At 38.0% G+C, this 27,112-nt stretch overlaps 1 protein-coding gene across 1 annotated transcript; it reads left to right on the forward strand.

Moving 5' to 3' along the window:
* Positions 1-14,634: 14,634 nt before the first annotated feature.
* On the forward strand, positions 14,635-26,520 carry LOC138885741 (uncharacterized). Its single transcript, XM_070166720.1, has 2 exons — positions 14,635-14,727; positions 26,182-26,520. Exons 1-2 carry the CDS (start codon positions 14,635-14,637, stop codon positions 26,518-26,520), a joined length of 432 nt encoding a protein of 143 aa, XP_070022821.1.
* The last annotated feature ends 592 nt before the right edge of the window (positions 26,521-27,112 follow it).

The following is a 27,112-nucleotide window of genomic DNA, read 5'->3' on the forward strand; positions in this document are numbered from 1 at the left end:
ATTGTCCTTGGAGTAAATAGTGTTGGAATATGTATTAGGAGTATTTATGTGAGATAGTAAAGGTTAATATGGTCAATTCCATTACTAATTAATGCTAAAAGATGGATTTCTTAATTTGTGTGAAAACATCCAAAAAAATCACTTATTTTGGACCGGAGGGAGTATTATTAATAAGCGGAACTGGATTTTACCAAACACACTGTTAAGGCATAAAAACTTTGTTAACCAATCCAAGTTTAGGACTCATATGCATGGAGTGATGAATACGGTTAATAAACCAATTTCTTTGACATAAACGACCCCAAAATGTTGCGGCACCGTAAAAAAGGAAATTTACAAATCTATTTAATTTATTCCATATTTAAAGAAACAAGAAACAACGCGGGCTCTAATGCCAATGATTGTTTAATAATCGCGGGGTGAGAATAACATTAGCGTACCTATCAACGTAGCGGAAGAATTGTTGAACTCACCACCGAAACAATTGCCCTAAATCGAACTTTGAATCGCTAGGAAACAAAGTTAATCTTCCATCAATTAGATGTCCTAATTTATGTGTTTTCGTATAGAAAGGATTAGTCAGAGAAAATTTTTACGCTTGAAAGTTCTGTGTTTTCTCCTTAACATAAATAGATAAAGTAATAGAGGTTTTCGTATAGAAAGGATTAGCCAGAGAAAATTTTTACGCTTGAAAGTTCTGTGTTTTCTCCTTAACATAAATAGATAAAGTAATAGCGGTTAAGGAAACAAAGTTAATCTTCCATCAATTAGATGTCCTAATTTATGTGTTTTCGTATAGAAAGGATTAGTCAGAGAAAATTTTTACGCTTGAAAGTTCTGTGTTTTCTCCTTAACATAAATAGATAAAGTAATAGCGGTTAAGGAAGATAACCTACCACTCACCCCTTTTTTTGCACGTTCAGTTTAGTGGAATTTGTGGTCTAGTGATAACTTCCCTTAACATCTCTCACTTATCTTTCCTAACCGGGTCGGGTCAGCCCACATGGAGCGTCCCACGACCCATAATCCAACAGTTGACTCATATATCATAAGAATTAAAATCAGAATTACCAATAATTTAGGGACCAAAGGTATTACGATTCCCAAGTTAAATCCTAAAGTATTCAGAAGGTAAGAGGGGTATATTTTCTTCAAAACTCAACATTTTCGAAAGGTGGAGATGATAAGTGAATTTTTTATTCTTTTTAAAAAATAAACCTCCTTGAGGTTGAAGAACGTTTGACAGATCCCTACCAGTTTTATTACTAATAAATAAATAAGTGGAGGTTACAAATCCAACCAGTCAAAAAAAGTAAATTTTTACCTGATTGTTAAGCGACATATAACTTAAGGATGCATATTGTGAGCACGTGATTTTTGCCTCCCGAAAACAACTCCAAAATAAATCAAAAATAAATAAAATAAATCTCTTTTAGTGTGCAATTTTTAGAATTTGTGTGGTGTTTGTTAATTATTTGTGTTGTCCGTAAATGTTTGCTTTGTTATAATTAAACAAAATAAAAATAAAAATATATGTTTCATGCATATCTAGGATTTAATTATGCATTTAATAATTGATTCAAAAATAAAATCACAAAAATGTGCATTGGTTCTATTTAAAATATTTCACTGTGTGATTAATGTTTTGTCTATGTGTTAATATTTGTTAAAAGTAATCAGTATTTTTGTAATGATAATTTTTGTTTTTATAATCTTAATTAAGATTTTAATAATTAAGAATAAAATTAGAAAATAAAAAAAAAATTGTAAAAGTAAAAATCGGACCTGGACCTAAATCCAGGTCCAAACAAAATAAATCCCACAGCCCAGTCCAAACAACCCCATGTCCGGTCCAATTCAAACAAACCAAAACGACGGCGTTTCATCATCCTTCATCAAGGGCCGTTGGATTAAATCCATCCAACGGCTGAGATCTCATCACCCTAACCCGTGATCCTTACCCGACCCACTGCCCCGGTTCAACCCGTCCCCCCAACTTAAACCAAACGACATCGTTTAGTTAAGTGAATAGATCCTAGCCATCCATTCTGCTTGATCTAACGATCATTATCAATCCACCCCACCCCTATATAAACCCAAATCCTTACCCCGGCCCCCCTAACTGAACACCCCCCCTTTCTCTCCTGTTCATCATCGTCTTCAAACACACCCTAACCCTAGCCGCCCTAACTTCCCCTCGCCTGAAACCCGACGGCAACAACGCCGCCGGTCACCACCTTAACACCCCGGAACCCCCTGACCATCCTCTATCCAAATATGTTAGCCACTTGGCTCGAATCCTCCTGAAGGTTCTCGAATCTTCATTTGAAGATTCGAGCCAAACTCAGATCCAAACTCAACCACCTCCGATGGTCCCCAAATTAACACCGTAGCTTCCCCTAACTACCCTAGATATGGATCTGGTGTTGGTTTGGTTCGAATCACCTCAGAGTTCTTCGAATCTTCTTTTGAAGGTTCGAACCAAACATGAACTCACTCAGATTCGTTCCAAACTAACACCAAATGACCCCTAGGCCTCCCTCACCCTTGTGTCATCTTTGGTTCCCTTCGAATCTGCCCAGAAGTGTTCGAATTTAAGATCCAAAAATCTGAAACCCTAAAAATTTTCCAATCTTGGAATTTTTCCGATTCGAGTGAAGGATTGAGGTCTAAGAGACTTTAATCGAGGTATTCTCAACTGAGAATACTTCGAATAAAGTCTGTTCAGTCTCAAAAATGTCTGAATCCAAGTTGAGTCTGTGTCTGAATAAATTTGAAGATTCAGAGGTATTTTTTCTATTTCTTTTGTGTACTCTACGTGTATTTTATGTTTGTTTCATTAGTCTGTGTAATTTTTCATATTTTTCTAGTCAATTCTGTGATTCTGCCTTATACCCGTCTATTTGATCCTAATTATACCATTGTTTCTGTCAGTATGATTATTTACAATGTGTGTAATCGACTCGATTAAGTTCGTCGATTAGTTATATTATGAATTCTCGTTTATGATAATACTGATTGAAACAATCTGTTTCTATTTTTATAGACTGTTTGTTGACAAATGTTGTAGATAATCAGTTTAATTAATACTCGTCAGTTAAATCACCTTTGTTTATATTTCAATGAGTCTGTCAAAATAAATGTTGTGTATATATTGTTTCCTGAACATTAAGTTTCAGGGCATTGTCAGTATATTGACAATGCTCCTGTGTTTGTTTGATTTTAGTTCAAAGTTGAAGTTCAGTTTGAATTATTGTGCTGAATTCAGTGTAATGTTATTGTGATGTTAAGTTTGAATTCAAGTTTACAAATGTTGGATAGATACAACTATGTTAGGAAGTTGATTGGGATTGATTCTAGCTGTTGAAATCAGAAGGATAATTAAGCCTGGACAGATTTTAAAATCTGTTTTGTATCAGATTCTGAATTTTAGTTTAAAGGCAGTAATAACAGTAATTACAGTAGGATTTCTGGGGCATTTCTGGGAATGAAACAGTAAAAAATAGTGTTAGTGCTAGTGTGCTGGAAGTGGAATGTTAGTGACTGTTAATCTAATAGGATAATAGGAAACCAAAGGAAGTGGAGGGGCTGAAAATAAAGTAAAGGTATCCTTAGTGCTGTTTGAATAAGAAAAAGCAGTTCAGTGGCAGATTTTAAGGGAAAATCTGCCTTAGATAACAAAAGGGGGGTCCAGGCAGCACTTAAAAAGAAAGGGGCAGACCTGTATAAATACAGGAAGCATGACAGATTTTAAGGAGGGAGATTTTTGGACTGAGATTTGAAGAGAGAAAAGATCAGATTTTAGAAACAGATTTTAAGAGAGAGGGAAATCTGAAAATTAGATAGATACATTGAAGAGAGAATACACATAGAGTGAGATAAAAGGAAAGAAAATTAAGCAGAAAATCAGAAATAGAAATCTGAAGAGGAGGAAGAAAACAGAAAGAGAAAGAAAAAAGAGAGAACACACACACACACACACAGTCTAAAACAGACATAGAAGAAGAAAAGAAAAATCAAAACATATTTTTCTTGAATCTGTCCGGGTCTGTTTTATTGGTATTGTTTGGTTCAAATCTGAAATTTTTCTCAAATTTCTGTCACTGTTCATCTGGGTTAACGGGTCTTGTTTAGACTTGCTGTGTTATTGGTATATTCTGCCGGTGTTTTGTTGCTGCTATTACTGCTGAAATTTACTCCTTCTACCTTCATTTCCAGGTACATGTCTTTTAAAATCATGTGGTGAAAAGCTCCAACATGATGAATAGATGAAGTTTGAGAATTATAATTTTGTCTTCCACTTGTTTAAATTCAGTAGCTCAAACTTCTGTTTTGTTTCATGTTGGTTAATATAACAATATGCTTGATACGATAACTATTAGCTAATTATTCCCTTTCGAAGTTCGTATAAATGTTGTAACAAAGTTATTTATTTCGAATTTTCATTCAGTATAAGTTGTATTTGAATCATCAAAATAGGGAACATGGCAGAAAACTGGCCATTAATTGCATCTCTTAAAATTGCTAGTATAGATTAGTGTGGAAATTTCAAGACAACAGCATTATTAGTCTATGTTATTAAACATCTGATTTTTAAGGCTAAGATAGTATTGATTGTATCTTGTTCATATTTAGCATAATAATGGTCATGTTCACAGTCAATAGCAATTAATCAAAAAAAAAAATTAGGCCTATCAAATTAGGAACAAGCAATGTAGAAAGAGATTAGATTTATAATGTGTAAAAAGTTTAAAAATGTAAAAATAACATTCATTGCAAATGGAATAATGAGAATTTTTCGAAAATATCATCGTCTTTCAAGAATTGATTTTTTTTTTTAGTTTCGTACACTATTCACATTTTGAGTATACATATGTTGTATTTACTAAAAATAGTATTAATCATATGTTTATTATTTTCTTTAGATTTGAATAGTTTGGAGGAATATAATTCATACGCGAAAAATATAATTTGCAATCAACACTCAATTATGGTGAATTCTTTTCAAAGAATTTAAAGGCATCTTAAAAATGGGAATTTCTCATGATTTTTACATAAAAATATATGGATATAATTTGTGGAAAATCCATAATACTATTAAGAATATTTTGCGTGATTAGGGATGCGTTCGTGTAACCTGATTATATTTTATTTTTTAAAAAAAAAAAGCAAATCCGGATTATGCGTTCGCGCAACTTCGAGTGAATATTTAATAAAAGGGATTTCTCCGACGATGTTAAAATAATTTCATATAACCCGAGATGTGCAGTTCACTGTTTAAATATAAGGGTGATGATGTTCTTAATTTTATTTTAAATCTCGAACATATTTTTTTTAATAAAAAATATAATATGGTCAATCTTATTGTATACACGTATGCGTGACACGATTCTTTATATCTATAAAAATGTATAAGGCGAATATACGTACGCGTGATTCGTTTCAAGAAAATCTTTAATTTGTAAACAATCTAAACGACAGCGGTAACAAAAATCATGCAATAAAAATGTATTTAGTAAAATCAAGATAACTAAGCCAAAAATAAAAACAGTTGAGCGACCGTGCTAGAACCACGGAATTCGGAAATGCCTAACACCTTCTTCCGGATTAACAGAATTCCTTACTCAGGATTTCTGGTTCGCAGAATAACAAACAGAGTCATATTCTCCTCGATTCAGGGATTAAAACCGGTGACTTGGGACGCCTTAAAATTCCCAGGTGGCGACTCTGAAACAAATAAACCAATCCCGTTTCGACTGTCCTTTAATTGGAGAAAACTCCCCACGCGCCCCGCGGGTGCGGAAAAAGGAGGTGCGACAGCTCTGGCGACTCTGCTGGGGACGATACCCAGAATCTCTGGTTCAGGGTTCAAGAATTCGAACTTAAAATAACTGTTATAGTTGGCTTTATTTATTATCTGATTTTTTTACATGATATATGCCAAATGTGCTAAATGACACTTTTACCGCTTTAATATTATTTGAATTATGAATATATACAACTGCTACGAAACCCCCTTCTTTCTGAGTCTTCTAAATTTATGGTGCACACGTGCGCGTGGCCCACCTTTCTGTTAAAGTCATACCAAATAAGACGAAGTTGGGACAAGTAACTAGGCCGGGTAGACTTTCGTGCTCCCGGTACGTTGCCCCCGCTTCGGCTCAAACTGTCCGTTTGGGTAAGCCAGGTTTAGAACAATCAACCTCAGGTTTTTCACCTAGAATAACTCAGCCATGTACCGGATCCCTAGTAGGAACGTCTATTTGCATCATGTACATTTGGCCTTGGAGACTCAACACAGGGGTTGGGTCTGTCTAGGACAGGTGAACCCGAAATAAAAAGACCATCCTGATGCATCCTACTTGCTACCTGTGCATTCATTTGCCTCGAACATGCTTGTTGACCAGCTTAATTGAAATCATTGTGAGAACCGAGGAATAAAATGGGTTGTTTTAAGAAATTCCCAAAAAAATAGTTTTAAATCTTGTAATAAAGGTGTTTAATAAATAAAAATTGAAAATGATTTTTTTTAGTGTATATTTTCAAAATGAGTCTTGACTTTATTAAAATTAAATTTCAGATACAAAATGAGCACCACACAAAACCCCCCATCCACGAATACAGACGAGTTTCTATTTCAGCTTCAAATGTGGTGGTATGAATTAGGCGAAGATGGTCAAAAATGGGTCGTCAAGCATTTGGGAAATCTCACGGATATTATGAAAGTTAAACCCCGTGATGATCTGATTGCGGCGTTAGTAACTTTTTGGGACCCTGTTCACAATGTCTTTCGTTTCTCTGACTTCGAGCTTACTCCTACATTAGAGGAGATAGCTGGATATGCTGGTTTTGACGGAAGTCTAAGAAATCAAAGCCTGATATTCACAAAGGCTCCCTCGGTACATCGATTTTTCGGTCTTCTGAACATCAGTAATCAAATCAGGAAAAGCAATGTCATCAACGGATGTTGTTCTTTCAACTTCTTATATTCAAGGTTCGGAAAGTCAGATGGATTCGAAATTCATGAGAAAGGCCTTACTAACAAGCAAAACAAAGACACTTGGCAGATTCACCGTCGCTTTGCCTTCATGGTGGCTTTTCTAGGAATCATGGTCTTCCCAAACAAAGAGCGAACAATTGATATTCGCACCGCAAAAGTTGTGCAAATCCTCACCACCAAGGAAAATCACACCCTTGTCCCCATCATTCTCTCAGACATTTATCGGGTGTTGACTTTATGTAAATCAGGAGCAAAAGTCTTCGAAGGATGCAAAATTTTGTTGCAAATGTGGGTGATTGAACATCTCCAACAACAACCCAAGATCATACAGTATGGGCCAAGAAATGATAATTGCATCGAGAGTTATGAGGAAAGAATAAAAGATTATAAGTCTCCAGAAGGGATAGAAGCATGGGTATCTCATCTAAGGGCTTTAACGGCAAATCAAATTGAGTGGACTTTGGGATGGCTCCCGATGAGGGAAGTGATACACATGTCAACCTCAAATAGTTATTTGCTACTATTGGGATTGAGAAGCATCCAGCCATATGCGCCACTAAGAGTCCTAAGACAACTAGGGAGATACCAAGTAGTTCCTGATGATGAAGATTTGAGTATGCAAGTAATCGAATTACACCCTGAAGCCACTATTCCCGAGGCTCTAATTCAGCAGATGTGGAATGGATGTCGATACTTGAAAAGTGATACTCAAGTCCCAGACACTACAAAGGGTGAGATAAATCCTGAATATGCAAGGTGGTTTGAGAAACGGTCTCGCATGGATGATGTACCAGAACCTGAGCTAAGAAGGCCAACAAAAAGACCCCACAATCAAAACTTTAATGATAAAATCCAAGAGCGGTTGATCTGGGGAGAAAAGGAAAAAGGGTACAAAGAAACTATCCATGCCCTAAAGGAAAATCTGAGGAGCCTCAGTCTGGAGAAAGATTTGCAAGCACAAGAAGCCGAAGGCGAGAAGAAGAGTCTAGCTTGTGAGAATGAAAATCTGCATGCTCGATTTCAAAAAATGAAAAAGGTTTCTGAAACACCAATGAGGAGTTGGAAGGATCAAAAAACCATTGCCAATCTTTTTGAAAGAATGCAAGATTTCGATTCCATTCTTGCTACAAACGAAAGGGCGTTGAGCAAAGCAAAAGAAAGAATCCAACAATTAAACGAAGAAGCCAGATCTAATAAGGAACGCCAAGTAAGGCAATCCAAAGAAGACAGGGCACAATTCAAGAAGGAAAAAGACCATTGGATACGATCAGAAGACCAACTTCGTGCACAACTAGAAGAGGCAAGAAGATACAACAGAGAACATCAACAAGCGGACATCGACAGAGAAAGAGCGCAGACAAGATTAGAGCAGGCCAGACTCCGAGCTCTATTAGAGTCAGCTCTAGATCGTGAAGACCGTGTCAGAGATATAGCCACCACTCGCCAGCAGCAATTGCAGAATCAAGACCAACGTCTCCAAGATTTCAGGGCACAATTCCACGACCTGGCGGTCTACACCTCTCAAAATTATGTAAACTGCCAAGGAATGGATTATGAAAGGTTTACAGAGCATGCACCCATTTTTGCCCATCATCTAGCAATGGAGTTGGAAAGGATGTATCGTACGCTGGGAGGTCATCCAGGTCAAGCCCCACATTAAGAAGATAATCCAATGATTGACAACAAAAGTGGAAAATGGGGCATGTTGTGAGATGTTAAGAGTTGTATCTTTTATTTTGATTTAAGTGTGTGTGTTTCAAACCATTTGCTTATAAGGTTTTTCAAATGTAATGTATGTTCCATATTTGTATAATAAAAGTGTTTGCCTTAATGTCTGAACTACGCAAGGTCTGATTCATGCGGGGCATGATACGTAGGTAATCTCTATAAGATTCGACCACCACAATAAAATATATATAAGAAATAAAATAAAATAAAAGTGAATAAAGCTGGGACGACACAAGCAGCCGAGCAAATGCATAATAGAAAGGGGATATTTGTCTAGGAGCATTGCATCTCAACGTGTAATTATATATGTGTTAAACTCTCAAAACTAACAAGTTTGTTCATTTCCAGAATTCAAGCAGTTAGTTTCTCTAAAGAGTATACTGGCATATTATCATTATCACACGAGATCAAAAGGACCAATACCCGAAAGTATGTCTATCCCAGATGTTGACACAGGTATTGAGCTAGAGGAGATGGATGTCGGGAAAATGAAAGAAGAGATGTTTAAACTCAAGCAGCAAATGGCTGAGATGTACCAAGCCTGGTCTACAGGACAGTTACCCCCATCTTACCCAACTAACCCTGCTCCATCAATGACCCAAACTCAGGATAATATTACCACTGAATTATCCCCAAATTTCCCCATTTACCAACATTACCGAGGAACCACCTCTCAGACACCACAGTCTCCACCTCCTAAACCAGTTCCATACTTTCCTCCACCTGTAACTCCTGTCTTTGTGGCACCTCCCACAGCTACACTCCATAAATCTCCTAGTGAGCCTACATTCCAAGCCCAGGACAACCAATATTACCCCCTGGAGCCCACCCTCAAAGCCTCCGAAATCCATTCAACTACTCCTCGTTTTGACCTCCCAACTGAAATTGACAAACCAACCAAAAATGCTGAACAAGAAGAGATGTTCAGAAAGGTCAAAAGTCTAGAACAATCGTTCAGAGACATGCGAGGATTAGGTGGGCAAGTCAGTGTAGCTTACAAGGATTTGTGCTTGTTCCCAAATGTACAATTACCAGTTGGCTTCAAGATGCCTAAATTTGACCTATACAATGGGCACGGCGACCCAGTAGCCCACTTAAGGGGTTTCTGCAGCAAGATGCGAGGAGCTGGGGGAAAGGACGAATTATTGATGGCTTACTTCAGTCAAAGTTTAAGCGGATCAGCTTTGGAGTGGTATACACGCCAGGACCATGGGAGATGGTACACCTGGGATGACCTGGCACAGGCATTCGCATACCATTTCCAATACAATCTGGAAATCATCCCAGATCGACTATCTTTAACAAAATTTGAGAAGAAACACAATGAAAGTTTCAGAGAGTATGGCTTCCGGTGGAGAGAACAGGCAGCAAGAGTGGATCCTCCTATGAAGGAGAGTGAAATGGTAGACTACTTCCTCCAAGCCTTGGAACCAACTTACTATGCCCATTTGGTTTCAGCGGTAGGTAAATCATTCAACGAAGTAGTAAAAATGGGAGGTATGGTGGAAGAAGGCCTCAAGACAAATAAAATCATGAGCTATTCAGCAATTAAGGCGACTACTCAAGCTATTCAAGGCGGGGTAGGAGGAATCAGAAGAAAGAAGAGGGAGGAAGCAGCGGTAGTTGATTCTGGAATTTGGTCGGGACCCAGAGGTTCACCACCTTACTATAATAAACAACGACCTCGCCAATCAACTTACCACCACGATTCATCCCAACACTACTATCACCCTTCAGAGCCTCATTTTTCCATTAACCATGCACAAGCATACAATCAACCACCTGTTCACGCTAATTTGCGTGCTCCTGCCATACCAAGTACTTACCCACGAGCCTATCCCGGACCAGGTTTCAGGCCTAGGCCAGCCTTCAGGGGAGAAAGGGAACAGAAAAAGAAAACCTACACCCCATTGGGAGAGTCCTACACCAGTCTGTTCCATAGGCTGAGACAGCTGGACATACTAAGACCAATACAATCCAAGCTACCCAATCCTCCTCCAAAGAATCTGGACTACACCATTAGCTGCGAGTATTGTTCCGGTACACCAGGCCATGATACGGAAAAATGCTGGCATTTAAAAAATGCAATACAAGAGATGATTGATACCAATAAAATCGAGGTTCAAACCCCCGAAGCTCCCAATATCAATAGAAATCCAATGTCAGCACATCAGGAGGCCAATATGATAGAAATAGTACAGGTAGATGGGGAGACAAAGAAGCCATCACAAACTGTCATGATGATCAGGTCTCATGAAGCCAAGCCGGATAAGCAGTTAACAGAGGAGAAGTCGGTATCTAAGCAGAACAGAAATGGTGATGAACCATCTGTGGTAGTCGAGAAGGGATCTTCGAGCAAAGTAGCCACAAAGCAAGAAAGGCCGAAAGTGATAGTACCAGGGGTTGCCAGCAAACCCATTGTATTCGTGGAAGGAGCCCGTATAGATCGGGTTATTATCAAACCTGTAACCCAGCTACCAGTGATCAACAACAAGGCCATTCCATGGAACTATGAACAGGTGACTATAATGTACAAGGGAAAAGAAGTTAAGGAAGAAGTCTGTGAGGTGCAAGGCTTGACTCGCTCGGGAAGATGTTTTACTCCCAAAGAGTTAAGAAAAACTAAAAATAATCCAGCACCAATAAAGAGAGCTGTGACGGAAGAAGAAGCGGAAGAGTTTTTAAGAAAAAAGCTCCATGACTATTCTGTTGTGGATCAACTGAAGAAGACGCCCGCTCAAATCTCGTTATTGTCATTACTGATCCATTCAGAGGAGCACCGTCTGGCTTTGATGAAAATCCTGAATGTGGCTCATGTTCCCGATAAAATCTCTGTAAATCATTTGGGAAGAATAGCCAACAGAATCTTTGAGGCGAACAGAATTACATTTTCTGATGATGAATTGCATGTGGAAGGGACTGAGCACAACAGAGCTCTTTACCTCACCGTGAAATGTGAAAACTCCATAGTAACCCGGGTATTGATTGACAATGGGTCAAGTGCAAACATCTGCCCTCTCTCCACTTAAGCAAATTGAAAATCAAAGAGGAGAGGATCCAGAAGAATAGCATTTGCGTACGGGGGTTTGACGGTGGAAGCAGAGATTCATTTGGCGACATAGTGTTGGAACTAACAATAGGGCCAGTTGAATTCACGATGGAGTTTCAAGTACTGGACATAACTGTTTCTTATAATCTGTTGTTGGGTCGACCATGGATCCATGCTGCTAAAGCAGTCCCGTCAACACTACACCAGGCGGTCAAGTTTGAATGGGATCATCAAGAAATAGTTGTGCATGGGGAAGAAAGTTTAAATGCTCACAGCAGTGCCATTGTACCGGTCGAGGGAATAGAAAATGACCAGGGACCATGGGTATACCAAGTGTCCGATACAGTGTCGGTAGAGAAAATTCCAGAGGGGAAGTACATTCCGAATCCAAAGATAACCTCTGCATCAGTCATGATAGCCTATGAAATGTTAAAAAATGGTTTTATACCCGGCAAAGGTCTGGGTTCATCTTTGAAAGGAATCATACAACCAGTATCTCTCCCCGAGAACTGGGGAACATTTGGTTTGGGATTCATACCCACTGGGTTCTTCCAAAACTAGTCCCACATCTATCAAAGTCTTTTGTCAAGATCGGTGCTAAAAATCGCCCGATAACAACAATTCCTAAATCCTTGATAAAGCCTGAGGAGGAATTAATTGAAAGATTCGAGAAATTGTTCGACGATGTGAATATGGTGGAAAGCAATGAAAGTTCTAGCAACACAGAAGTGAAATTCGTCAGGCCAGAGACAAGGCTCAATAATTGGAAAACCACTCCTCTCCCCGTTCGAAAGGGGTCTTGGTAGTTTATTTTGATTTTCCTTCAGTTTGTTTGGGTTACTTCAGGGTTGTAACCCCAATGTCTATCTTACAGTTTGTTTGAAGTGTGCAAACCTTGTTATCTTTCATCATCCAATAAAAAGCAGTTTCCTTTTTATTATCATTCCTGATAGTTTTCTTTTCTTTTTCTTCTTTCCTGTACAGTTCTTTTTACGCTGGCTCTAGTGATATGGCATGCATGAGGAATCCTCAGCCCAGTCTTAAAAATCAATCTGGTTCCGAAATAATAATTCAAGAAATATATTGTGATTATGAATCAGAATATGATGAGGATGAGGCTTTCAAAGAGATTAGTAAAGAGTTAATTCATTTTGAAGAAAAAACCAAACCTAACTTGGGTGATACCGAAGACATCAATATAGGGGACACAGATAATATCCAAGAGACTAAAATAAGTGTCCACCTTGAACCAGAAATACGGGAGGAGTTAATTAAAGCACTCATAGAATTCAAAGATGTTTTTGCATGGTCATATGACGAGATGCCAGGTTTGAGCACTGATTTAGTGGTTCACAAATTGCCCACCGATCCAATGGTGCCTCCTGTCAAGCAGAGGCTGAGAAAATTCAAACCTGATATGAGTGTGAGAATTAAGGAAGAAATCACCAAACAATTGGAAGCAAAGGTCATTCGAGTCACTCGATATCCTGTTTGGTTAGCTAATATCGTTCCCGTACCAAAGAAAGACGGCAAAATTAGAGTATGCGTCGACTACCGCAATCTCAACAAAGCAAGTCCAAAGGATAATTTCCCATTACCCAATATCCATATTTTGATCGATAATTGTGCCAAGCATGAGATAGGATCTTTCGTGGATTGTTATGCCGGGTATCATCAAATTCTGATGGATGAGGAAGATGCAGAAAAGACAGCATTCATCACACCATGGGGAACTTATTGCTACCGGGTAATGCCATTCGGTTTGAAGAACGCCGGAGCAACCTACATGAGAGCGATGACCACAGTGTTTCATGATATGATACACAAGGAGATTGAGGTATACGTGGACGATGTGATCATAAAATCAAAGCATCAGGCCGACCACGTTGGGGATTTGAGGAAATTCTTCTTAAGACTTCGCAGGTACAACCTCAAGCTTAACCCTGCCAAATGCGCATTTGGAGTTCCATCTGGAAAGTTGCTGGGATTCATAGTTAGTCGGCGAGGCATCGAGCTAGACCCATCAAAAATCAAAGCCATCCAAGAATTGCCACCTCCAAGGAACAAAACTGAAGTAATGAGTTTGTTGGGAAGGTTAAATTACATCAGCAGGTTTATTGCTCAGCTTACGACAACCTGTGAGCCTATTTTCAAATTGTTAAAAAAGGATGTTGCGGTCAAATGGACCGATGAGTGTCAAGAAGCATTTGATAAGATAAAAGGATACTTGTCAAACCCACCCGTGCTGGTCCCACCGGAGCCAGGAAGACCTCTAATTCTTTACTTAACGGTCTTGGAAAATTCATTTGGTTGTGTATTGGGGCAACATGACCTCACCGGCAGAAAAGAGCAGGCCATCTACTACCTTAGCAAGAAATTCACAGCTTATGAGGTTAAGTATATTCATCTGGAAAAGACATGTTGCGCCCTAACGTGGGTAGCTCAGAAGTTGAAACATTATTTGTCGTCCTACACTACTTACCTCATTTCGCGTTTGGATCCGTTGAAATATACTTTTCAAAAGCCGATGCCAACAGGAAGACTTGCAAAGTGGCAGATATTGCTCACAGAATTTGACATCATCTATGTGACTCGGACTGCAATGAAAGCCCAAGCATTGGCCGATCATTTAGCCGAAAACCCGGTCGACGAGGAGTACGAGCCATTGAAAACCTATTTTCCCGATGAAGAAATAATGCATATCAATGAGATCGAGCAAATTGAAATACCTGGCTGGAAACTCTTCTTTGATGGGGCCGCTAACATGAAAGGAGTCGGGATAGGAGATGTAATCATTTCTGAAACAGAGCATCACTATCCTGTTACGGCTCAATTGCGATTTTATTGCACCAATAATATGGCTGAATATGAAGCTTGTATTATGGGGTTAAGGTTAGCCACAGACATGGGTATCCAAGAAATCTTAGTCATGGGAGATTCGGATCTTCTGGTACATCAAATTCAAGGAGAATGGGAAACCCGAGATTTGAAGCTCATACCATACCGACAATGTCTACATGATCTTTGTCAGCGGTTTCAATCAGTGGAGTTTCGGCATATTCCAAGGATCCATAATGAGGTCGCCGATGCATTGGCTACCTTGGCATCAATGTTGCACCATCCAGACAAAGCTTATGTGGATCCACTACATATTCGAGTCCACGATCAGCACGCTTATTGCAATATGGTTGAAGAAGAATTTGATGGTGAACCATGGTTCCACGACATCAAGGAGTATATCAGGATGGGGATATATCCCGCACAAGCCACAGGAGATCAAAAGAGGACCATTAGGCGATTGGCAAATGGATTCTTCTTAAGCGGAGGAGTTTTGTATAAAAGAACACCAGATCTTGGATTATTAAGATGCATAGATGCCAGACAAGCTACAGCTGTCATGTCTGAAGTACATTCAGGAGTTTGCGGACCCCACATGAGCGGATATGTGTTGGCAAAGAAAATCCTCCGAGCTGGTTACTATTGGCTTACCATGGAGCGAGATTGTATCAGTTTTGTGCGCAAGTGTCATCAATGCCAGATACACGGAGATTTGATTCATTCTCCACCATCCGAGTTGCACACAATGTCGGCACCATGGCCCTTCGTTGCCTGGGGCATGGATGTGATTGGACCAATTGAGCCGGCAGCATCCAATGGGCACAGGTTCATTCTGGTAGCCATTGATTATTTTACCAAATGGGTTGAGGCCAAAACATTCAAATCAGTGACCAAGAAAGTTGTGGTCGATTTTGTTCACTCAAATATCATATGTCGATTCGGAATCCCAAAGGTGATCATCACAGATAACAGTGCTAATCTTAACAGTAACTTAATGAGGGAAGTATGTCAACAGTTTAAGATTACACATCGTAACTCTACCCCATATCGGCCCAAGGCGAATGGAGCAGTCGAGGCAGCCAACAAAAACATAAAGAAGATACTTCGAAAAATGGTAGAAGGTTCAAGACAATGGCATGAAAAACTACCATTTGCGTTATTGGGATATCGCACTACTGTTCGAACTTCAGTAGGAGCAACTCCTTATTTGTTGGTATATGGCACTGAAGCAGTAATTCCTGCAGAAGTTGAAATTCCTTCCCTTCGGATCATCGCCGAAGCAAAGATTGATGATGATGAATGGGTCAAAACCCGTCTGGAACAGTTAAACTTGATTGATGAAAAATGATTGGCCGCAGTATGTCATGGTCAATTGTATCAAAGAAGAATAGCAAGAGCATACAACAAAAAGGTGCGTCCACGGAAGTTTGAAGTGGGTCAACATGTGCTGAAACGTATTCTTCCACATCAGGTTGAGGCAAAAGGCAAATTTGCCCCGAATTGGCAAGGACCATTCATTGTGACCAGAGTATTATCGAATGGTGCACTATGCTTAACAAATATTGAAGGCAAATGCATAGACATGGCGATCAATTCTGACGCGGTAAAGAGATATTATGCATAACTTTTTGAATATTTGTATTCAGCATTATTTCGAAGATTGGAATGACAAAGGCAATTTATTCTGCTATCCAAACACTATACTCTTTGCTTCCCCTTTGAGCCATATTTGTTTCTTTCCTACCCTCTCTTGGAATCAATGAAAATCAAATATGAAATAATAATAAAAAAAATCACTATTATTTGGTGAACTACGTTTGACCTGATTCCTCAAAGAAGGATACGTTGGCGCCTCACGGCTTGGTCATAGGGCGCACGATATGCATAATGTGCACAAAAAGAAACATCAAGAGACCCCAATCAAGAAACTGGAGCAGGAATTGTATTGGTAATAAGAAAAGATTCCAAGAGTTGTAATTTTAAACCCATATCAAAACTGTTTAACTTTTGATACCTTTCCATTTTCAACCACATGCCAAAAAGACCTTTCGATCAATCTTAGAGAATGTTGAGTCAAGCAAATGAAGATGGTTCATAACACTCTGGTACAAACAGGAAAAGAAAGTAAAAATGAGAGAGTCTTATAGGTGAAAACCCACCCGGGCACCATAAGACGACGGAAGTTGAGAGAAAGTAAAATGAGAGAGTCTTATTGGTGAAAACCTTCGCAGGCACCATAAGGCGAAAAGGAAGTAAGAAATGAACAAATGAGGAAGGTTTGTCGGTGAAAACTCTTTGAGATATTGCAAGTCAAACAGGTCTGTAAAATGAAAAATGAAGTTGGGTTATGGAAATTTTGGGGAAAACAAAAATGAGACAATTGAAAGGAGATTGATTAAAAGACTGGGTTGATTAATCCAAATTGCATGCCATGATCATTGGCGCCAGTGACTCCAATCAGATAAGTCCTTTATTCCTTCTCCAACAATCATCCAAATTTGGATTTTTCTTTTCATTCTAGATTGTCGAAATCATCATGTTTTCGTCACTAATAATCTTACTCTTCTAAAGCTTTTGAGATGAGTTTTGTTCCAATAAGAAAGAATGTCAAGGTATACTACTAAGATTCAAGATTGCATAGGACAAAAATACGGCCATGATGGGCAAGAGATAATAAAAAATAATAAGATAGGGGTGTAAGAAAAGTGGAATCAAAAGCGGATCAGCAATGTCAGGAGAACATATGATTACGGTTAAAAGGATTTGAAGGAAAACATACAGAGGGGAATCCTATAGTTAAGGATCAATTACAAGGACAAACAGTCTTTTCAACCATTTCAAGGCAACAAAACAAGACAAAGAAGCCCCACCGTCGACAAGAATGCCCCAGTTAACCATCCTGTTTTAAAACTAACAAAGTTTTCTTTGATTTAAAAACAGGGGCAAAAACAACATTTGTGTCAGGAAAAAACCCGATGAAGAATTTAAGAAGAAATCAGGCGTCCACCTAGAGAATGAGGATGAAAAATTTAAGAAGAAATCAGGCGTCCACCTGGAGAATGAGGATGAGAATTTAAGAAGAAGTCAGGCGTCCACCTGGAGAATGAGGATGAATAATTTAAGAAGAAGTCAGGCGTCCACCTGGAGAATGAGGATGAAAAATTTAAGAAGAAATCAGGCGTCCACCTGGAGAATGAGGATGAGAATTGAAGAAATCAGGCGTCCACCTGGAGAATGAGGATGAAGAATTGAAGAAATCAGGCGTCCACCTGGAGAATGAGGATGAAGAATTGAAGAAATCAGGCGTCCACCTGGAGAATGAGGATGAGAATTGAAGAAATCAGGCGTCCACCTGGAGAATGAGGATGAGAATTGAAGAAATCAGGCGTCCACCTGGAGAATGAGGATGAAGAATTGAAGAAATCAGGCGTCCACCTGGAGAATGAGGATAAAGAATTGAAGAAATCAGGCGTCCACTTGGAGAATGAGGATGAGAATTGAAGAAATCAGGCGTCCACCTGGAGAATGAGGATGAGAATTTAAGAAGAAGTCAGGCGTCCACCTGGAGAATGAGGATGAAGAATTTAAGAAGAAGTCAGGCGTCCACCTGGAGAAATGAGGATGAAGAATTAAAGAAGAAGTCAGGCGTCCACCTGGAGAATGAGGATGAAGAATTGAAGAAATCAGGTGTCCACCTGGAGAATGAGGATGAAAAAAATTAAGAAGAAATCAGGCGTCCACCTGGAGAATGAGGATGAAGAATTTAATAAGAAGTCAGGCGTCCACCTGGAGAATGAGGATGAAGAACTAAAAAAGAAGTCAGGCGTCCACCTGGAGAATGAGGATGGAAGAATCGAAATGGCAATCAGGCGTCCACCTGGAGAATAAGGGAATACCATTGAAGGATCAGCAGTCAGGCGCCCACCTGAAGAACAGAATGGCAATATAGTTTGACATTACGGGTAAAGTCAAAAGCCCGCTCATGTAAGAAAGGAGCACACTTAGAGTCAATAAAGCAGAGGAGTCCAACAAAATCCCCAGCAAGAAACACAAGAGTCCCAAACAGAGAAAGAAAATACGAGACACAATGAAAGGGAATGCGGAATAAGCCAAATGCCCAATAGTCACCAAGATATCAAGACAACAAGAAACGCAAGGGCATGATCTAGATAAGATTTTATAATTCATGTACCATAGTCTAGTTTAGCTTTTTGTATTACCTTTGAAGCAAGGTGTAATAAGGAGGTCAGCAAGCAGTAAAAGCAGCACGAAACAGCAGTAGCATCACAGTCCCATGGTAGTCCCAGCTACCCAAAACTTCCCGAACTACATTGACCTGATTCCTTTATAGCCAAGGATATGTAGGAAACCTTTGAAGCAGGGGTTCGGTCAAATCTTTCAAAAAATGCTTCCCACGGTGTATTTCAACGGGCAAAAATCGCTCGTATCCGCTCACTTTATCTTTGCACGAAAACTCTTCGAGTTTTCGCACAAAGAGGGGCAGCTGTGAGCACGTGATTTTTGCCTCCCGAAAACAACTCCAAAATAAATCAAAAATAAATAAAATAAATCTCTTTTAGTGTGCAATTTTTAGAATTTGTGTGGTGTTTGTTAATTATTTGTGTTGTCCGTAAATGTTTGCTTTGTTATAATTAAACAAAATTAAAATAAAAATATATGTTTCATGCATATCTAGGATTTAATTATGCATTTAATAATTGATTCAAAAATAAAATCACAAAAATGTGCATTGGTTCTATTTTAAATGTTTCACTGTGTGATTAATGTTTTGTCTATGTGTTAATATTTGTTAAAAGTAATCAGTATTTTTGTAATGATAATTTTTTTTTTATAATCTTAATTAAGATTTTAATAATTAAGAATAAAATTAGAAAAAAAAATAATTTGTAAAAGTAAAAATCGGACCTGGACCTAAATCCAGGCCCAAACATAATAAATCCCACAGCGCAGTCTAAACAACCCCATGTCCGGTCCAATTCAAACAAACCAAAACGACGGCGTTTCATCATCCTTCATCAAGGGCCGTTGGATTAAATCCATCCAACGGCTGAGATCTCATCACCCTAACCCGTGATCCTTACCCGACCCACTGCCCCGGTTCAACTCGTCCCCCAACTTAAACCAAACGACATCGTTTGGTTAAGTGAATAGATCCTAGCCATCCATTCTGCTTGATCTAACGATCATTATCAATCCACCCCACCCCTATATAAACCCAAATCCTTACCCCGGCCCCCCTAACTAAACACCCCCCCTTCCTTTCTCTCCTGTTCATCATCGTCTTCAAACACACCCTAACCCTAGCCGCCCTAACTTCCCCTCGCCTGAAACCCGGCGGCAACAACGCCTCCTGTCACCACCTTAACACCCCGGAACCCCCTGACCATCCTCTATCCAAATATGTTAGCCACTTGGCTCGAATCCTCCTGAAGGTTCTCGAATCTTCATTTGAAGATTCGAGCCAAACTCAGATCCAAACTCAACCACCTCCGATGGTCCCCAAATTAACACCGTAGCTTCCCCTAACTACCCTAGCTATGGATCTGGTGTTGGTTTGGTTCGAATCACCTCAGAGTTCTTCGAATCTTCTTTTGAAGGTTCGAACCAAACATGAACTCACTCAGATTCGTTCCAAACTAACACCAAATGACCCCAAGGCCTCCCTCACCCTTGTGTCATCTTTGGTTCCCTTCGAATCTGCCCAGAAGTGTTCGGATTTAAGATCCAAAAATCTGAAACCCTAAAAAATTTCCAATCTTGGAATTTTTCCGATTCGAGTGAAGGATTGAGGTCTAAGAGACTTTAATCGAGGTATTCTCAACTGAGAATACTTCGAATAAAGTCTGTTCAGTCTCAAAAATGTCTGAATCCAAGTTGAGTCTGTGTCTGAATAAATTTGAAGATTCAGAGGTATTTTTTCTATTTCTTTTGTGTATTCTACGTGTATTTTATGTTTGTTTCATTAGTCTGTGTAATTTTTCATATTTTTCTAGTCAATTCTGTGATTCTGCCTTGTACCCGTCTATTTGATCCTAATTATACCATTGTTTCTGTTAGTATGATTATTTACAATGTGTATAATCGACTCGATTAAGTTCATCGATTAGTTATATTATGAATTCTCGTTTATGATAATACTGATTGAAACAATCTGTTTCTATTTTTATAGACTGTTTGTTGACAAATGTTGTAGATAATCAGTTTAATTAATACTCGTCAGTTAAATCACCTTTGTTTATATTTCAATGAGTCTGTCAAAATAAATGTTGTGTATATATTGTTTCCTGAACATTAAGTTTCAGGGCATTGTCAGTATATTGACAATGCTCCTGTGTTTGTTTGATTTTAGTTCAAAGTTGAAGTTCAGTTTGAATTATTGTGCTGAATTCAGTGTAATGTTATTGTGATGTTAAGTTTGAATTCAAGTTTACAAATGTTGGATAGATACAACTATGTTAGGAAGTTGATTGGGATTGATTCTAGCTGTTGAAATCAGAAGGATAATTAAGCCTGGACAGATTTTAAAATCTGTTTTGTATCAGATTCTGAATTTTAGTTTAAAGGCAGTAATAACAGTAATTACAGTAGGATTTCTGGGGCATTTCTGGGAATGAAACAGTAAAAAACAGTGTTAGTGCTAGTGTGCTGGAAGTGGAATGTTAGTGGCTGTTAATCTAATAGGATAATAGGAAACCAAAGGAAGTGGAGGGGCTGAAAATAAAGTAAAGGTATCCTTAGTGCTGTTTGAATAAGTAAAAGCAGTTCAGTGGCAGATTTTAAGGGAAAATCTGCCTTAGATAACAAAAGGGGGGTCCAGGCAGCACTTAAAAAGAAAGGGGCAGACCTGTATAAATACAGGAAGCAGGACAGATTTTAAGGAGGGAGATTTTTGGACTGAGATTTGAAGAGAGAAAAGATCAGATTTTAGAAACAGATTTTAAGAGAGAAAGAATCTGAAAATTAGATAGATACATTGAAGAGAGAATACACATAGAGTGAGATAAAAGGAAAGAAAATTAAGCAGAAAATCAGAAATAGAAATCTGAAGAGGAGGAAGAAAACAGAAAGAGAAAGAAAAAAGAGAGAACACACACACACACACATACACAGTCTAAAACAGACGTAGAAGAAGAAAAGAAAAATCAAAACATATTTTTCTTGAATCTGTCCGGGTCTGTTTTATTGGTATTGTTTGGTTCAAATCTGAAATTTTTCTCAAATTTCTGTCACTGTTCATCTGGGTTAACGGGTCTTGTTCAGACTTGCTGTGTTATTGGTATATTCTGCCGGTGTTTTGTTGCTGCTATTACTGCTGAAATTTACTCCTTCTACCTTCATTTCCAGGTACATATCTTTTAAAATCATGTGGTGAAAAGCTCCAACATGATGAATAGATGAAGTTTGAGAATTATAATTTTGTCTTCCACTTGTTTAAATTCAGTAGCTCAAACTTCTGTTTTGTTTCATGTTGGTTAATATAACAATATGCTTGATACGATAACTATTAGCTAATTATTCCCTTTCGAAGTTCGTATAAACGTTGTAACAAAGTTATTTATTTCGAATTTTCATTCAGTATAAGTTGTATTTGAATCATCAAAATAGGGAACATGGCAGAAAACTGGCCATTAATTGCATCTCTTAAAATTGCTAGTATAGATTAGTGTGGAAATTTTAAGACAACAGCATTATTAGTCTATGTTATTAAACATCTGATTTTTAAGGCTAAGATATTATTGATTGTATCTTGTTCATATTTAGCATAATAATGGTCATGTTCACAGTCAATAGCAATTAATCAAAAAAAATAAAAAATTAGGCCTATCAAATTAGGAACAAGCAATGTAGAAAGAGATTAGATTTATAATGTGTAAAAAGTTTAAAAATGTAAAAATAACATTCATTGCAAATGGAATAATGAGAATTTTTCGAAAATATCATCTTCTTTCAAGAATTGATTTTTTTTTTTTAGTTTCGTACACTATTCACATTTTGAGTATACATATGTTGTATTTACTAAAAATAGTATTAATCATATGTTTATTATTTTCTTTAGATTTGAATAGTTTGGAGGAATATAATTCATACGCGAAAAATATAATTTGCAATCAACACTCAATAATGGTGAATTCTTTTCAAAGAATTTAAAGGCATCTCAAAAATGGGAATTTCTCATGATTTTTACATAAAAATGTATGGATATAATTTGTGAAAAATCCATAATACTATTAAGAATATTTTGCGTGATTAGGGATGCGTTCTCGTAACCTGATTATATATTATTTTTTTTAAAAAGCAAATCCGGATTATGCGTTCGCGCAACTTCAAGTGAATATTTAATAAAAGGGATTTCTCCGAGGATGTTAAAATAATTTCATATAACCCGAGATGTGCAGTTCACTATTTCAATATAAGGGCGATGATGTTCTTAATTTTATTTTAAATTTCGAACATATATTTTTTATAAAAACTATAACATGGACAATTTTATTGTGTACACGTACGCGTGGCATGATCCCCGATAATTATAAAAAGTATATAATACGAATATACGTACGCGTAATTCGTCCATATAATTGTAAACAATAAGTAAAAAGCGGTAGTAAAATCATGCAATAAAAACGTATTTAGTAAAATCAAGATAATTAAGCCAATAATAAAAACAGTTAAGCGACCGTGCTAGAACCACGGAATTCGGAAATGCCTAACACCTTCTTCCGGATTAACAGAATTCCTTACTCAGGATTTCTGGTTCGCAGAATAACAAACAGAGTCATATTCTCCTCGATTCAGGGATTAAAACCGGTGACTTGGGACGCCTTAAAATTCCCAGGTGGCGACTCTGAAACAAATAAACCAATCCCGTTTCGACTGTCCTTTAATTAGAGAAAACTCCCCACGCATCCCGCGGGTGCGGAAAAAGGAGGTGCGACACATATGTATTTTTATTTTAGTTTGTGACTTTTATATGCAATTTTTGCAAGGGAGTCGCCAAGCAGGCTCCTTTTCACTCGGATTTGTATAAACTGGGCCGCTAAACTTAACTGGCCCAAGTATACACGATCTGTTTGGCAACATTTCTGTAAAAATAGCACGGCTAGCAAGTTTTCGGAGTGGTCATTCAAAAATAGCCAACATTTGCAAAGTCATTAAAAAATAGCTACTATTTTGCTGCAACACGGAAAGTTCCAGCATAATATACTGGAGATTGATGCACTTGTGTATGAACTTCCAGCATATTATGATTTAACTCCAACACGCGGAAAGTTCCAGTATATTATGCTGGACCGGTATATTATACTAGAGTATTTTTTCGGATTTTGAATAGTGTTTTCGTTCAAATTTATCTTTACATGAAGAGTGGCGAAATTTCGATTACTTTTGAAATTGTGGTTATTTTTGAATGACCACTTATAAATCTGGTTATTTTTTAATGACCACTTATAAATCTGGTTATTTTTGAATTTCTCTGCTCTCTTCTCGAGACAACAGTACTCCTATGCTAAATAGACATACAATTATTGGATTCAGTACGTTAATACACTTGTTACAGCTGAAACTTTTCTCCCCATACAAAATTTAATTACATGCATAAATGGATTTATACTTCATTCGTGAAATAAGCAAATAATTTTTTGTATATTAATATAAATTTCGGCAAAGAAACTCTATGAAACAAAATTATCTAAGTTGTCCTTTTTCTTTAGTTCTAAGTATATCTCTTTATTCTCGTCATGTGAACAAATTACTACTCCTATTTCTTATCGATGTCAATTCGTAACAACATCTCCATATCCTTCTTCATAAAGGGAATTTATGCTGGCATATGCCCAATTCCCTATGTTTTAGAAAGGTAATCAGACATATGTTAACCTTAAATTCAAGTGTTTAGTTTGCTTTACTATTTTGCTTTGACACACGATGTCGCATATTATACACCTACCTTTAAAAATTGAATAAACATTACTCTGACTGTCTGACATCATTGTTTACCTTCAAAATCGGATAACAATTGAATTTGTAAGTGGTTTTAAGGATACGTAGATTAATTTGACACAAAACAATAAATTAAATTGCAATTAAAGTGAACAATGATAAAGTAAATTCAAACCGCACAAATCATATATTTGGGTTCGTAGGGGAATGGGTAATTGGATTTTGGTTCGAACCTCGGGTTTCGACCATGTGGGCCCGGAGGCAATTTTTGACTTTTTGGATAAAACTTTGAAAAACTCATTTTCATGCATTGGGGTCGATTTATTTAGCGTTTATTGATGTAATTAAGTAATTTGTGATTAGATACGAGCGAATTGGCGGTGGACTCAAGGGGTAAAGCTATAATTGAATTGTGAATTATGTTCGTGGCATCGAGGTAAGTGTTTGGTCTAACCTTAGCTTGAGGGATTAGGAGTTGTGTTCTATTTGCTAATTGCTTCTTTTTTAGTACGGCGTGTTTGCCCAAGAACATGTGATGTTTTGAAGAATGACAAATGAACTCAGTCATGGACCAGGTTCATCTTGTGAAGCACAGTCATGATCAACCTATACATGTGAAGTGCACGTGAAGGAGATAAGTCATACTGATCAAGCAGCAATATCTCCTGATCTGATCAAAAAGGTTGGATATTGGATAAAGGGAGAAAGTCTCCTTATATGAAGAGAACACAATCCAGGATAAAGATAGTGTTGGAGTTTGAGATCTTCAAGGACTCAACTACGATAGAAGATCAGCAACTAAGTCCCAATCAAACTCTGATTACTAACCTATTAAATGACAGTGATTGTTCTCTTTTACAGATATTGCACAAACGCAGAAGTTAAACTAAATTGAGAGCAAAAGAGCAAGACAATTTTGCAAGCAATTTATGTGAGATTTATAGTGTGCACTCTTGAAACTACTTGAACGAGATAAAAGAACCAATTCCATTGTGTCTTTCTTTTATTCTAGTTTAATTGTAGTAGGTGGTTTAAAGTAATACCTTTCAGCTTTCATAGAAGCAATTGTGTTAGGTACTTAGAGTGTTCAAGTTATAGCTAACTTGAAGTTGTCGCAACAGTTGAGGTTGTGTGCCACAACGGGATTAGAGTTAATCCTTAGGTTTACAAAAAGTTTTGTAAATGCTGTTTTGGCTCAGTGATTTTAGTGGAAGTTTGGGAAAATCCTACCGAGTAGTAGGTCGTGATTTTTTCGCCTTTTGAGCCAGATGTTTTTCATGTAAAAATCTCTGTGTTCTTTATTTTATGTACTTATTATTCCGCAAACAGTAGTAGTTAGAACACATAGAAGAACCAGGTTCTTCTAGAGCAAAAATTGGGTACCAAACAAATCACCCCCCCCTCTTGTGTGGTATTGACGATTAGAACATCACGACGTATCAGGGCCGGTTATCCTTGTAGAGGTTAACACCTTAGGAAAAGATCAAAATAAGTGCACCACTTGGAATTGGGAAGGGCAATCCGGCCTCCACTTTTCAATGGTTAGTACTATTCTTGGTGGAAGAACAGGATGAGGGATCACATCATAGGAGAAGACTATGAACTCTAGGACATAGTCACTGATGGTCGTCTAGTAACTACAAAGAAGAATGCTGAAGGAGTGGATGTGCCAAAGACAAGAGCTGATTGTACTACTGAAGACTTGAAGAAATGGGAGAAGAATGCCAAGGCCAAGAAATGGCTTGTGTGTGGACTGGGTCCAGATGAGTACAATAAAATTCAAAGTTGTACCACTGCTAAGGAAATCTGGGACACTCTGCAAGTGGCTCATGAAGGAACATCTCAAGTAAAAAGGTCCAGAGGAACACTGCTGTATTCTCAATATCAGAATTTCACCATGAAGGAAGGAGAAACCATCCAAGAGATGTATACAAGGTTCACCAAATGACAAATGAACTTAAGTATCTTGTAAGGATTATTCTTGAAGAAGACAAAGTTGAGAAGATTTTGACAAGGGTTCTGCCAGTCTCTTGGCAAAGCAAAATCATTGCTATTCAGGAATCAAAGAATATTGCTACCCTCAAGCTGGATGAACTAATTGGAAACCTCATTGCCTATGAACTGAGAAGGCAAACCATGAAAATGGATGCACCCAAGAAGGAAAGAAGTCTGGCTCTCAGAATTGCTAAAGGTTCCGATCTGTAGGTTGATGAAATGGCTATGATCACAAGAGATTTCAAAAAGTATCTGATGAGAAGAAAGGGTTCTTCAAGAGGTACAACCTTCAACAAACCAAGGGCTGAGAAACAGACCAATGAGGGTTGCTAAAAAGGTGGTAAGACTGATCACATGATCAAGAATTGTCCTCAATGGGAAATTGAGTGGAAGAAGGAAAGGGATGAACGAAGCAACATGAATAAGGAACAGGCTCAACCAAAAAGGAACAAAGGATCAACAAAGGCTATGGTTACTACCTGGGGAGAAACATCAGATGAGGACACAGAAGATGAAGCTGGAGATGAACAAGTACTTATGGCCAT

The sequence above is a fragment of the Nicotiana sylvestris genome, chromosome 2 (assembly GCF_000393655.2).
Source record: "Nicotiana sylvestris chromosome 2, ASM39365v2, whole genome shotgun sequence".
NCBI lineage: Eukaryota > Viridiplantae > Streptophyta > Magnoliopsida > Solanales > Solanaceae > Nicotiana > Nicotiana sylvestris.